The 14,564-nt window shown below is 41.9% G+C and overlaps 1 protein-coding gene across 1 annotated transcript in view; it reads left to right on the forward strand.

Moving 5' to 3' along the window:
• The window catches only part of LOC107198243 (metalloprotease TIKI1-like), a 128,296-nt gene extending 122,738 nt beyond the window's left edge, over positions 1-5,558 (forward strand). Inside the window, exon 9 of the mRNA XM_033511385.1 lies at positions 944-5,558. Within this exon, the coding sequence (XP_033367276.1) occupies positions 944-1,124 (181 nt within the window). The 3' untranslated portion in view covers positions 1,125-5,558. The remainder of the gene's footprint in view (positions 1-943) is intronic.
• The last annotated feature ends 9,006 nt before the right edge of the window (positions 5,559-14,564 follow it).

Raw genomic sequence — 14,564 nt, forward strand, 5'->3', positions numbered from 1 at the left:
ATGTGGTCCTGGAGGTTATGTCAGTTGCACAGCTGTGGTGTCAAGCATTGCTTTCAGTCCATTGCCAAAGAGAACATCCTGTGTAGTATCTGACCCTTCTGACTCTTGGCCTTCTGTGGCGTATGATCTTCCACAGTTCAGGTCAGTTGGCGTTAGCAGCCTGGAGCACATCAGTTTCTCTCCTGCATCGTGTGTTGCCATTATGGGAGCTCAACTCATGTATGCTGTAATTCAGTTCTTGTTCATCACAATGTCAGAGTACTCTCTACCACTGTGAGATGCTCTGGACTGTGGTCATCTAGGATGTGTTTCTGGAAGCTGTTGTTCCTCTGCTTGAGGTATGTCATGTAAATCTTTGTAATTCCTGACCTGTTTAAGAGATCATACGGTATAGAAACAAAGTGGGTCCACACTACGGTGCATGGAGCATGGATGAGGAACATGCACTCAGAAAACAGATGCCTCACTCCAGCTCAGCAAGTGCCCTTGCAGTGACAGTCCTCTGCAACAACACTTGTTTTCCTCTTACCTATTTTCTGCTTAGCTGACCGGGGCTAGGAGTATGGTCATCTTACCCACTGGACTGGCTGTGTGGGAGCAATGGGCAGGCTGGGTAGACTTGAGACAGGGCAGGTATTTTGGTGCTGTCATCACCCTCCTCCATTTCTTCCCTGTTCCCTCTCAGGTCTTCACAGTTTGGCTGGGTAACACCTTGTCCTTGTGGGCTGGTGTGGGAGCTATCCACATGTGTGAGGGAGGGACAAGACAGCACTCTGCCATTTAGGAGGCACAGACTTTTGGTCAGTGTGTAACTGGTACAAGAGACCATTTGCATGGACCCAGAAAACTGATAGTGGATCACAGAGGCTGACTTCCTCCTGCTCTGTGGCTGTAGGGCAGTTGTGGGCTGGGTCAGGACTGATGCTCTTCTCTTGCCTTGCAGTGCTACTGATCCTCCTCCCCGGATCCGCATCATTAATGGATACATCACGGTCGAGCCCCAGCCCCGGGGCCACGGACGGTCCAGTCACACTCCTGCAGACACCAGCAGTGCTCAACAGCTTTCCCATACTCTCTTCCTTCCACTACTGACTTTGACTTTGCGTAAGATGATGATTCATTGAAATGCAGGAGGACCCAAGCTGCAAGACTCTTGCCTTAAAAATAATGAAAAAGAAAGAACTTATTAAAAAAAAAAAGAAATGGAAGACTATGCGTGGGACACCTATTCTTTGGGGTGTTCTTAAACTGCCTCCTTTTCCTGAGTCCGGATCATTAATTCTGTTGATGGGTTTGACCTGCCCAGTACAGGTGAAAGTATTTTAATGAAAGTGTTATTTATCCTTCTCTTGCAGAAGAATGATTTCTTGTTATCCCATAATACTTTGGGGAGATTATAATGCCGCTGTAACATAGCTGTTGTTTAGCTGTTTGAGCCCAACTGAAGTGCATAATTTTCACCTTCAGTGCCTTGTGAAAATATTTACACACCACTGACTTATTTATTAGAACAGAATATTTTGATCATATAAGCACAGCTAGGAAGGAGAGTATTTTATGTCTCTACTGGTAATGCTTGTAATTTTTGCTTTTTAGGGCTCCAGATTACATATAAAGGTTCACATCAACACCTACAACAGAATAAAACAGTGAAGACTTGTGAAAAGGATGTTTCTGTTGTTGATTTGGTGCTATTTAAGATGGGCCCTCCTGAACCTCTAGTGGCCAGGCAAGTCTCTAAAGTGCAAATTAATGTACATTTAAGAAGAAACCAATTCCATGGGAACTTCACAAATCATAATGTTGGAGTCTTCCAAAATCAGTTCTCAAGAGGTGATTTGCACGGTTAAGACTTAATTCTAGAAAATCCTTTCAAGTTTTCTACTGAGTTCATTGCTCAGACTTTCCAAATTTTTTTAAGGCCTTTGCTATCTGTGTGAAGTAGATGTGTTGTTGACTGTCAAATGTAAAGAAACTTGGAAGTGGTGATGAATTTTCTGTGTTTGTACAGGACATCCTCTTGTGATCACACTTAATTCAATTTGTGAGCAATATTTCACCCCCATCACTTAGCAGGGTTTCATTGCTTGGGAAGATAATCTTAAATTTCACCCACTGGGTGAAATTGGGTGAACTTCGAGCCAATGTGTTGACTAGCGACTTGCAAATACAGTAGTCACCTTCTCCAGTGAGACAACAAACCTTCAGGTTTCCTTTCCCATGCCTTTACATATACTTCACTGCTTTTTCCATTGCCTGTAAACAGTTCTTTTTCATAGCTTCCCTATAGCCCGTTAGGGGAGGAACAAAAATGGTTCCAGCTTTCTTAACAGGCTTTTCATCTCTTGATCTCAAATTTCTGTCCACCTTTCAGAAGGGCTGAACCTGAACACAGCCTCAGTTTGCTGAGGAAAACAGAGAAAGGAGAGGCTAAGTGTCACAGTTAGCAGGAGCATTGTGGGGAAATAAATGTATCTGTTCTAGAGTAGAAGACAGCACAATCTCATTGTATATTCTTACACATAATACTGCAAGACTTTGAGTACCTGAATGCATTCTGGCTTCCTTGGCTTTCACAGGCTGATTATGTTTTCTCCCCTGTCTCTCTCTCTCTCTCTCTCTCTCTCTCTCTCTCTCTCTCTCTCTCTCTCTCTCTGATTGATCTTTCACTGGTCACAGACCTGGCAGGGCTGGAGCTTTTTTTCTTGACCTGAATGTGACCTGAAGGGAGCAGATTCTGTGAGTTGTAGGTTACTTACAAAAATGCACTGCAGGCCTGACAAACTGGGCAGATAGGATGATAGAATGTTATGGTTTGGTTTGGTTCAGTTTGGTTTGGAAGAGACCTTGGAAGAGACCTTAACAGTTCATCTCATTCCAACCCCATTGCTGTACATCGGGACACCTTCCGCTGGACCAGGTTGCTTAAAGCTCCTCCTTGAACTCTTCCAGAGATGGGTCATCTACAGCTTCTCTGAGCAGCCTGTTCTGGTGCCTCATCATCCTGACAATCCGTATTTGCCTGTTTACCAGCACGTCTGGCCAACACAAATGTCACACCGGAGTGTGTACTGCATTTGCTAGTCTATGCTAATCTTGGTATTGCTTCTCTTCCCGCTGTCCTCTGTCCTGAAGAACTGCATGATGGAAGTGTGGCACAGGTCCAAAGAGCACTGCAAGCACTGGGAGAAAGTGGTTGAAGCAGAATTTTCATTTCTTTTCTCCATTACAAAGCTGCTGTGAAAAACAGTGCCAGGCTGCCTTTTCTCTTTGTTTTCTCCTCCGTGGTGGCTCCTGAGCTTCATCTCTGTGGGGGTAACTGGGTTTAATGAAACAACCATCAATGTTTTTCTTAGGTTGGCATGAGGAAAGAGTGGTTATAAAATGCTCTGAAATAGCAGAGACTTGAAGTAGCACTGTGGATAATTCAGTTCTGGTGGTGAAATTCATTTTGTAGCCTGTTTCCAAGTACCTGACTGTCAGAGAAATAGAAATGTACTTAAACTGTGATGGATTGTGTGCCTACAGAGGCTGCATCCTGAGAGCCTTTCTGCAAAGTAACCGAATAAAGATGTTTTTGAGGGTCTCATGGGCTTGGGTTGATACTTGTGAACTAACCTAATGGTTCCAATCCCTCACTTTTCCTTCCAGATCAGTCACTGCTGATTGTCCCCTCTGCTCCCCCAACCCAGTAGCAGCTGGGTAGTACCAGCAAGAGGTCAGAGGACCAGCTTTCTACACGTGGACACTCAGGAGGAACTGCTTCTGGAGTCCCAAGAAAAATGGAGCAGAGCTACTGCCTTTTTTACTCAAAGATAGCTCTGAGATGAAAGTGTTGGCTGACGTTTTCAGCTCTCTGCTAGAGGGCGTTTGGAACCATAGCTCCTCCTGGTGGCCTCTTAACCCCCTCTGAAAAGTTGGCTAGGGAGTCATGCTCTCTGTGGAGGTGGCCTTTTTAAAGAAAAGGTAGAAATCAGATACTTTGATTATGTTCAGATTAGCAGTAGAGAAAAATAAGATGCCCTCTTTTCAAGTCGCATTGCAGTAGATATGCAGCTGCACGCAGTCCCACATTATATTATTGTGATTTTCCACCAGGCTTTTCAGGTCATCACAAGAAATACATTTCGTATGTCTGATTTTAATATAGTGGAATAAGTGTAAATGCACTTGGCCCTTCCCAGAGCTTGGTAGCAGGCAAGGCTCTTCTCTGATACCTTCCAATGGTGGGTTTGGACCTCAGTTGTGTGTGGAAAGCACGAGAAGTTTTGTGCTGGACTTTTGCAACAAGATTATTTGCCAATATAGCTTCAAGGATATAAACTCACACCTAAGTAGAGAAGTGGAAAAAGGTCATCGAAAATACTGGAGCAGAAATGCTACAAGCAACAAGAATCTTGAATATCAGTTTCCTGCCCTGGAATGGAAGGCAAAAAACGTGTAACACAAGTACAGCAGCCCTCTGTCTGTCTTCGGGATTTAATGTTTCCAAGCACTTTGCTGCTGTGCAAACACCCCAGCCGTGCTGGGAACTTCATCACTACGCAGGCATCCCATACCCCCGCTCCTGTGGGATGTGCATGGATACAGCCTGCTTTCCCCACAGCATGAGTGCCAGCTTCTTAAATGACAGTGCTACTTGAGTTTTTTGCAGTGTTAGCTTGCACTGCTACCTGTGGAAGTAGAATATAGTAATCAAAATACTGCTTGGCAGAGGAACTTATTCTCTAGAAGGTGGCTTGGGAGCAGTGTCACTGGTGAAGTTCGTTCGCATTAACAGCAATACAAGAAAATGCAGAGTCTTTGCAGCAGAAATCACCAAACATTGCCTAAGATGCATTCATGTCTTGCCAAAGGATCATGGGCTGGCAGAAGAGCCTCTTCAAGTTTGCTCAAGATTTTTCAAGCTTGATACTTAAACTACCTGGATGCATGGAAACTTACACACACTAAAAGTACTATACTCAGCAGAATTCACTGCATTGTTTATTTATTTAGTGTGGGTACACTTGTCTATTACCTGCTTGGGAGGTAAATCTGTAGTGTTAGAGTTGTTTTCCATGGTAAGACTCAAATTTGAGGAAAATCAGTTGTGTTTCAGAATTCTGAAAACACCTTTTTTTCTTTTTTTTTTTTTTTTGAGCCCAAGAGCTGAATAGCTATAAAGGAAATTAGGCAAGTAGAACAGTTTGCAGAAGAGCTGGCAAATACTGTATCAACAGTTCATCACCTACTCAACAGGAATGGAAACTGATGATCCATGAAGTGTTTAGGTGTACCACTGTGAATGAATACACCATAAATTGCCCAGGAATTATGATGTAAATGATGAAGTACAGTACAGAGATTGGTTTACAGACTGAAAATTGACAAAAAGCCCTTTCCAAAATTTCAATGGCAGTTGCTAAAAAGAAGTTGAATATTCCTCAAAATACCCAGCGCTTTATTCTAAACAGAATTTATCTGTTTAGTCTAGTCTGTTTTCTCTAGTAATGTGTTCAAGCTTTACATGGAGTTTCTTGCACCTGAATTTCATTAAAATTTGTTTTTCAATCAAACTTGTTTTAAAAGTTCTTCGTGTCTGCAGTTTGGCAACTGCATTTCTCAATGTGTTGGTTCTGATTTTTTTGGTTGTTTGTTTTTGGGTTTTTTTGTTGTTGTTTTGTTTTTGTGTTAATGCAGAGTAGATGTGCTGTACAACTGGAGGTTGTATGAGGTGTTTATGTCTGTTCTCTGTGTGGAAAAAGCTAATGCATTAGAGGTCTCTGTAGCCTTGCTGCATGCAATCAGCTATTACTGGCATAACCCACACCTCTGTCTATCCACTACTGCCACCTGGATCCTGAATCCTTTTTCATGTGTCACGAGTCTCCTACTCAAAGTTTCCTACAGTCAGCAGATCCAGAACTCACATGGTGATCTCACAGGTCCCATACAATCACAGGTCCCCTCAGTTACCAGCACTGCTCCTCTGCCTCCTTGGTCCCTCTGCTCAGACCCAGCACCTTCTACTTGCTGACAGGTACAACTTGAGGTTTGCCAGTGAAGTACACCCCCCAGCTGCCCACACGGGGTTGGCAGAACATACAGACCCTCTTCTGCCCCACGGCAAATGGTGCCAAGCAGATGTGCCTGAGACTTGGGGTCTCACTCCAGCAAGCTGAAGCTGAGCCCCTCACGTGCTTTGTTCTCCCTCACAGTTACTGTTTTTCAGGATGGCCACTGTTTGTGTCATGGTGGCTGGTGGCAAAGACCACCACCCACTATATGAAGGAAAGACTTAATAATGAGGGTAGGATCAACTTCAGTGATCAGGCACAAGGTATGTTCAGGCAAGTGTACTGACCAGCAAACCAGACCCTTTTATACCACTTCCTGTCTTCTCCCTTTCCTTGTTTCTCCTCAGTCCCCTTTCACTAAAAGTTCTTGTGTAAATTTTTCGTACTCACTACACCTCTCCCCTTGAACATTTCAAATCCTCACAATCCTCATATGTTTTTCCTTTCTTAACAGTTATGAAGGTGGCCATTACCAAAGCTGGTCCTGGGAGTTTATTTCAATCATCCATCCAATAACTAAAAACTTTTAATCCTTCATCATCTCTCTTATCTGTTGTCTATCAGGTTTGTCTTTATATGTTCTTGATTATCACTTCCCCTTTCGTTTGTTTTCCCCTTTGCACTGAAGAAGTCCTTGATTGAGATTAATTGGACAGATGCTCTTACCTTCACATACCTACAGCACAAGACATTTTCCCAGTAGAATGACAAAAAGACAAGTGATTTTTATTGTTAGCAACTTGGATTTGAGTCATAGGAAGTGTACAGGTAAGGGCAAAAAGAGTATCAAACTCACCTTAAAGCTTTCTTTGCTGAAACCAGCTCTATGTTGCTAACCCAAGAAACATAACTGTATTTCTGTCTTTGAAAGTCCAGCATGGAAGGAAAAACTGCAGGTGATGCAGTTAAGAGGCCTAGCACGACACCTGGATCTAATCGTTTGTCTGACCCCACGATGCAGCAGTAACCACCAGCACCTTGCACTGAGCCCAGTGGAAGCAAATGTCAGCATCTTTTTCTAGCTTACTTGTAGGTCATAGAATGATCTATAACTTGCTGGAAGCGTGGCTCCTGTCTGCTCCCAGAGCAGATACAGGGATACCCATGTGAATTAGAAACTTGTTAGTCTAAAACACATCACTTCTGAATCAATAGTGTACCTTTAACCTGCTTTCTCAAGGCTCCAAACTGTTAGTAAGTTTAAAATGGACACCAACAGAATTGACCACTTACAGCAGTCAGTTTTGAGAAAACAGAAGCAAATACATGATGTATGTCTTTGTGGTAAGGCCTCTCTGATCTCTGGGATACATCCTCTTGACCTGACCAAGAGTTCTCAAGGAAACTCTTGCACAGTAATTGATTGTCTGTAATCCAGATGTTCAACCATTCACGGAGATGCCAGAATATGCAGTATGCCTCAGCTAACACTAGATGTTGCCCATGTACTTCAGAAGCTGATACTCATCATGTAAAAGAAGCAGGCTTAAGGCTTTAGAAAAACTACCCTAGGTACATAGCTGTGGGCTTCCTATTTCAGAATTATTTCAGTCAGCAGTATAAATACATTTCTGCCTCACTCTAAGTGGTAGTAATGTCTTCTTATTCTTCTCACTATTGTTTATATCTGGCTAGTCCTGAATGGTGATCTGAAAGGAAACCCTTACCTGCCTTCTCAAAATTTCCTTTTCTTTTTATTTTTTTTGTTACCTCTGTATGAAGCTACCCCAGGGTGGAAACATGCACACTGTAAGTGGATGTGGCAAAGTTGTTACTAAGCCTCCAGTACATCCTCACAATTTTCTATCTTTGTGCTCTGAGTCTTGTTCTGTTTGTAATCTTGTTCTCTCTTGAACAAAAGAACCTAAGTGGTTAAAACACTGAAGTGAAAGATTGGAGTACTCTGTTCAGATCCCTGCTCATCCAGGCATCATTTTGTCGAGGTGGAGAGTGAGGGATGGGACCACCTTTCTTTGAGATGATTTATTGCTCAAGTAGCCAGATAAGATATCAGTCCCAAGGTGTGAGATTTAGAGGAGCAGCAAGTCAGCCATAGCTCAAGGAAGACAAGAGTTTCTTCTTCACAGAGCAATATATAACATTTTGGTCCAACAGACAGTTGACACAAAGCTTGTTTTCACTTATTAACCTATCACCTTTTATTAATTTTGCTGCACTGCATCTGTCTCTTAGCCAGTAAGCTGACAGGTCATGTACTCATACACACCTCTGTTGCAGTTTCTAGATCTCTAACCTACTCTGTAAGTCACACTATTACAGCTTAAACCTCAAACTATTTTACCTAATACAATTTCTTACCTACTCTAGGCATATTCTTACTCATAACTATGGAGACATGAGTTTATAATTTCTCACTCCAATGTCTGTGTGTCTTCATCACTACATCAATCTAAGCTCTTTCTAAGGCTGCAGACTGAACCTTTCAGTATCTGCAGAAGTTTCTGTCTTTTGGTTTACAACATCATTTATCTGTTTGAGATTAGTAGTTTTGCTCTATTTGGGCCTTGCTGTCTCTTTTCTTAAGAACGGGCCTAGAGGTGCTTCCTCTTCACATAGGGTGTTACATTCTTAAATATGTGCTTGAATGGGACTGATAAAGTTATGTGGGGTAGAGTACACTTAGAGATAAAACCTTTAGAGTCATTACCTGTGTTGAAGATGAGAGGCCTGTCCCAAAATATTCAGCTCTCTAAGGTGTATTTGGAGGAATTAATGGCCAGTGTACATACAGTCCTGGCAGCCAGTTCCTCTGAATTCCTCTGAACTCCAGCCAGACCACTATTCTTGTTCTTTTGAGGCATACCTTGAAGTCTTAGCCATATGCAAATCCTTCAATCGTGACTCTTCCACAGAAAATAAAACCACAGGAGCCCTGAATGCCATCCAGTGACCATGGGTAAACCTCAGGCTGGTTGTGTACCTATCACCTTGCTGTAGGAGACCCTGTGCTATTTCTGCCTCTTTACCTGTGAGAGAAAGACACTTCCAGTCCTACTACCTTTCTTGAAGAAAATCTCTTCCTTTCTGGTGTGCTAACAAAAAGTACCATCTGTGGTAATTTGGTTTTACTGCTGTTCTTCTTGGGATTTATATCACTCCTGGTTTTTATATCAGTTATTCTCCCAATGGAATCGAGCTGCTGCATCTTGGTTCTTAATGTTACACAGCATTTCAGACACAGACTGTCTGGGTGATAAATCCATGTGCTCTGTCAGACATGCTCAAGGCCTGAATGTCTGGCAATTAACAAGCAAAAGATTTCTACCTAGTGCATGTCCTCCTGCTTACTATTTTGATTCATCTTGCCCATAGAAAGATGTCCTTAGCAAGATAAACTCAGTGACCCATTTGTAATGGATCTGCGACCTTATAGAGAAATCTCACTTTGTCATTTTCTTTCTCTGGACTGGTCTGTGAGCGGCTTCTCTGTAGTTAGACTGAATTAGAAAAATCTACAGCACAGACTTCATCTGTTTGAAGAGAGAAAATAGAAGACTTGACATTTAATTGCCGCAAAATTGGACAGCAAGAGTGTTTGAACTGTTGTTGTGGGTTTGTCCTGGCAGGCAGCTGAGCCAGACAGCCGCTTGCTCAGTCCCCCGCAGTGGCGTGGGGAGAGAGTTGGAAGGGTAAAACTGACAGAACTTGTGGGTTGAGACAAAGACAGTTTGGTAGGTAAAGCAAAAACTGTGTGTGCAAACAAATCTTCAGCAGGCAGATGTTCGAACTCCAAATGATCAGACTCCAAATGCCCATGCACCTTTTCTTTACCTCAGCTATATATCCCGAGCATGATGCAAGACAATATGGAATATTGTTTTGGGCAGCTGCGGTCAGCTGTCCAGCTGTGTCCCCTCCCAGCCTTTTGTGCACTCTGCCCCCTGCACACTGGCCAAGCCCCATGAGAAACAGAGGAGGTCTTAAGTTGTTCAAGCACTGTTCAGAAGTATCTAAAACACATGAAGTCATCAACTCCATTTTCAGCACCAATCCAAAACATACAAGCTACTATGTAGAAAATTAACATTATCGAGCAAAACCCAGTACAACTGTGGAGGAAGATATTACACATACATTTAAAAATTTTATATTTGAAGTTGCCAAAGTTTTGTTCTTTAACAGACAGTATGCATTTAATTTGTAAGTAATGATGTCTAAGAAGCTCTCTGACATCTTTCTGTCAGAGCAAACAGGACATTTGACAGATATTCAAATGAGAGGCTATTTAGTGATGTCGGTAATACCAGCAGTCCAGGAGAAAGTCTGGTTTGTGTATTTCCCAAACACACAAACCCAAGAGCCTTGAGATTCATGCATAACACAGAACTACAAGATAGAGCAAAGAAGGGACAGCAAGTTGTAAATGTGGAACCCTTGAATTTTGAGAGATTTAATAATGCTTTAGAGATCTGCAGTTGAATGTGCTTCATTTGTAAACTTAAAAATTTAGGGCAACTGTGTGAATGGTTTGTTCAAAACTGTGATAGTGACTCACTTGAGGAATATTTTCTATCATGAGTGAGTATGACCTGGTGCCACCTACTGGGAACTTTTCTGTACTTGCTAGGTTAGATGATTAAGAGGCTGGAGCTTCTCTCCAAAGAGGAAAGGCTGAGAGAGCTGGGCTTGTTCAGCCTCGAGAAGAAATTACTGAGGGGGGACCTCACCAATGTCTATAAATGTCTCAAGGGAGGGTGTTAGGAGCATGGATGAGACCATCTTAGTGGTGTCCAGCAGCAGGGCAAGAAACAACGGGCAGAAACTGATGCACAGGAAGTTCCACCTGAATTGAGGAAGAACTTGGTTACTGTCCAGGTGACTGTGCATGGAACGGGTGACCCAGAGAAGGGGCAGAGGCTCCCTCATTGCAGATATTCAGGAACCACCCAGCTGCAATCCTTTGCCAGGTGCTCTGGTATGACTGTGCCTGGGTACATTGGCTTGTGCTGCTGTGTACTGGAAAATTGAATAAAGGGCTTGTATCTGTTTCACATCTTCCAGTGCTTTGAATTGTATCATAGAACTCTGTGCAATATTCCATAATTAAGCATAAATGGAGGCATCCAAGTATACTTTTGGATATACTGTACCTGTAGTTGGAAATATGCTATAGTTGTTACTAAATTTTCTTTTAGTTTATTTTTCTTTCTGTAACTAATACAAGATAAGCAGGCTTTGTGCCAGTTTATCTAAATTTCTTTGCTCAGACACATCTATGCTCAACATCAAGTACACAAGAGATTATTGAATCCAAATTGGAAAAGACAAATATATTTTAGGTACTTATTTTCCTAATTATTTATTTGAATATCAGCATTTTGTAATACTTTCTGCTGCAGGTTTTGCTATCCTAGAGTTAGTTCCACTGGAAAGCCACCAAGGTAGTCAGGAGGTTGTAGCACCTGACATATTAACAAAAGCTGAGAGAACAGGGTTTGTTGATTTGCCTAGAGAAGACTCTACGGATATAAACTTGTTTGGGTTTGGGGTTTTTTTTGCTTTATCCTTTTTTTCTTTTTTTTTTCCCACAAGGCAAGAAAATACTGGAATAATTAACTCACAGATATTTTTAAATTTTCACCCTTGGACATACTCAACACTTTACTGGACAAGTAGAGACAAGTGCTCTGCTGGACAAGAGACCTGATTTGATTAGTCCTGCTTTGAGCAGGAGGCTGATATACAAGATACTGAGGATTTCTTTTGGCCTAAAATATTTTATGATTCTAATGATATATTAAGGAATACAGTGACTTTGCTTTTAACAAATGTAGTTCTTAAAGTTTCACAGCTGAGCACAAAACTGAGGTGTCTCATGGTTCCATTTTTTTACCTTGCAGCATTTTATACAACAAAGTTTTAAAAATCATTGCTATTATCTTTTCTAATGTGATGTTCAATCACACCCATATAGTCTGGCATTGAAATTTATTTTAGATTGTATTAGTAGTCTATTACCACTCAGGCAACTTACTAGCACTGATAGAAAGAGAACCTATCCACATTTAATTCACATCTAGGCTTAGCCCTGGAAGTTCAACTGAACAACACCAGGCTCTTCTGCTGAGCCGTAAAACTGGCTTTTATTATCAGTATTTTTGTCTGCATGCAACACAACCATCCTTTTCCTCACAAAGTAAATTCTCTCCATAATCCAAGCAGCAAATACCTACCCATAAAAACATGTTGGTATAAAATAAACAAAAAATCACATTTTGAGGAACCCGAAGAACACATCTAAAAAGAAATGGCAATGCACACCAACTGCCTTTATGGAACTAATAAAAAATATTCACTGAGGAGCTTCTCAAAATGTGGCAATTCCTCTTACCCCACATAATTTTTCTCTTTTGTCAACCCTAATGGCAAAATACTAAATTGTAGCAGTGAAGAAATGCTACATATTTATTTTAATGGTTTTTTGATTTTCCTTTAAAAATTTAACTACTTTGGACTTTCCTGAATGTTAAATGTCTTTTTGAAATGTGATTTATTTGTCATTCGTAGATCATAGAAGACAGTTAAAATTTCTGGGATAGTAAAATATCTTGCCTTGATTTACTTAGACCTTAAACTAGACAATATAATAAATACAGAGGAAATTTGGTCATCTTGAGACTATCTATGATTTAGAGTGATGGTTAAAAATTACTTGCCTGATTTAAGTACTTAGCTACTCTTTGAAATTCTATATGAAATGCCATGAAAACATTATTTTTTTTTTCTTCCTATCTGTCCTTAATTTACCTTTTCTTTAATTTTCCTCCTGTTTTCATGCCTAGTGGGTTTTGTGGGGTTGTTTTTTTTGGCGTTGTTTACTTATTTATTTATCTTTTCCCAGTTGGTTGGTTGGGGTTTTTTTGTTTGGTTGGTTTTGGTTATGTTGTTGGAGGTTGTTAGTTTGTTTGTTTGAGGTATTTTGGGGAGGGGAGTTCAGGTGGGGGTGGGGGAATTAGTTTGGTTGGTTTTTTACTGACCCAACAGGCTTTTCTCCTAAGTTTCATAGCATAAGGATGTGAATAAAACTATTATCTCTGTGTCTGCAGCATGACTTGATCTGTAGGATGGTGTTCCTTTGGTGTAACACTATATCCTATTGCATAGTGAAAACTTCTGAGATTCCACAAAATTAAACAACAAAACAACAATGAAGCTTGTGTTCCTTGTTTCCAGTGAACAGTTCTGAGACAAGAAAATTGAGAATTTGCCAGTTAAAGAGAAGTGGGTGAGTGCAAATCTCATGAGGGCTTCCTAAGACCAAATTCAGGGAGCTGCATCAGTGTCTGGGCATCAGCACAGGCTGGGACTGAGCAGATGGAGAGCAGCCCTGTGAGAAGGCCTTGGAGGTGCTGCTGGGTGAGAGGCTGGACATGACCCAGCCATGGGCACTCCCAGCCCAGAGAGCCAGAGTGTCCTGGGCTGCATCCAGAGCAGCGTGGGCAGCAGGGCAGGGAGAGGATTCTGTCCCTCTGCTCTGCTCTGCTCTGCTCTGCTCTGCTCTGCTCTGCTCTGCTCTGCTCTGCTCTGCTCTGCTCTGGTGAAGCATGGTGCATCTCACTGTGAGGAAAGGCTAAGGAAGTTAGGATTGTTCAGCCTGGAGAAGACAATGCATCAGGTTGATCTAGTTGCAGCATCCAGATTCCTCCGGTTGGCATCCTGTCCTCCAGGAGTGTCAACCACATCACTCAGCTTGGTACCATCTGCAAATTCATTGAGGGTGCACTCAACCCCTTAATCTGTGTCACCAATGAAGATATTAGGTAACACTGGTCCCAGAATGGACCCCTGAGGGACACCACTTATTACTGATGTTCATCAAAACTCTAAGCCATTAACCAGCTACCCTCTGGATGCAATTGTCCAACCAATTTCTCAGTCCTCTCATCAAATCCATCCCTCTGCTGTTTAGAGAGAGGAATGTTTTGGGGACTGTGTCAAAGGCTTTGCAGACGTTCAGATAAATGACATCTATAACCCTAACCTTGTCCACTGGTGGGGCCACTCCATCATAAAGGGCCACTCTAGGTTGATCAGGAAGGACATGCCCTTGGAGAAGCCGTGCTGGCTGTCACAAATCACATCCCGGTCCTCCATGTGCCTTTAAATTTAGCAGGAAAATTATTTTCAGCACATATTATGAAATGACTGCACTTTCCTGTATTAATATGACAGTGTTTTGTCCAGCTGTGGTCACAGACTGTCAAAAAGCAAAGTTTCCCCTTGTGAATGCCTGAACTACATATAACACTATAATCACTGTAGTTCGTGATATTTAAGAGGGCCTGCTAAAAATTCTGAAAATGAAGTGAGAAGTGGAAGTTTGATCTGTTTGTCACAGAAGTAGCTGATCTGTTTCTTCACCAGAGGAAGTTGCTAATGCCTTGGTGTTGTTAATAGTAATGTGTTTGTAGCAGCAATGGCAAGGATTTGACAGTGCAACTTCTCCAGCAGCAGTGTTGTCTGAAAACATCCCAGCTTCCTGTC

The sequence above is a fragment of the Parus major genome, chromosome Z (genome assembly GCF_001522545.3).
Source record: "Parus major isolate Abel chromosome Z, Parus_major1.1, whole genome shotgun sequence".
Classification (NCBI taxonomy): domain Eukaryota; kingdom Metazoa; phylum Chordata; class Aves; order Passeriformes; family Paridae; genus Parus; species Parus major.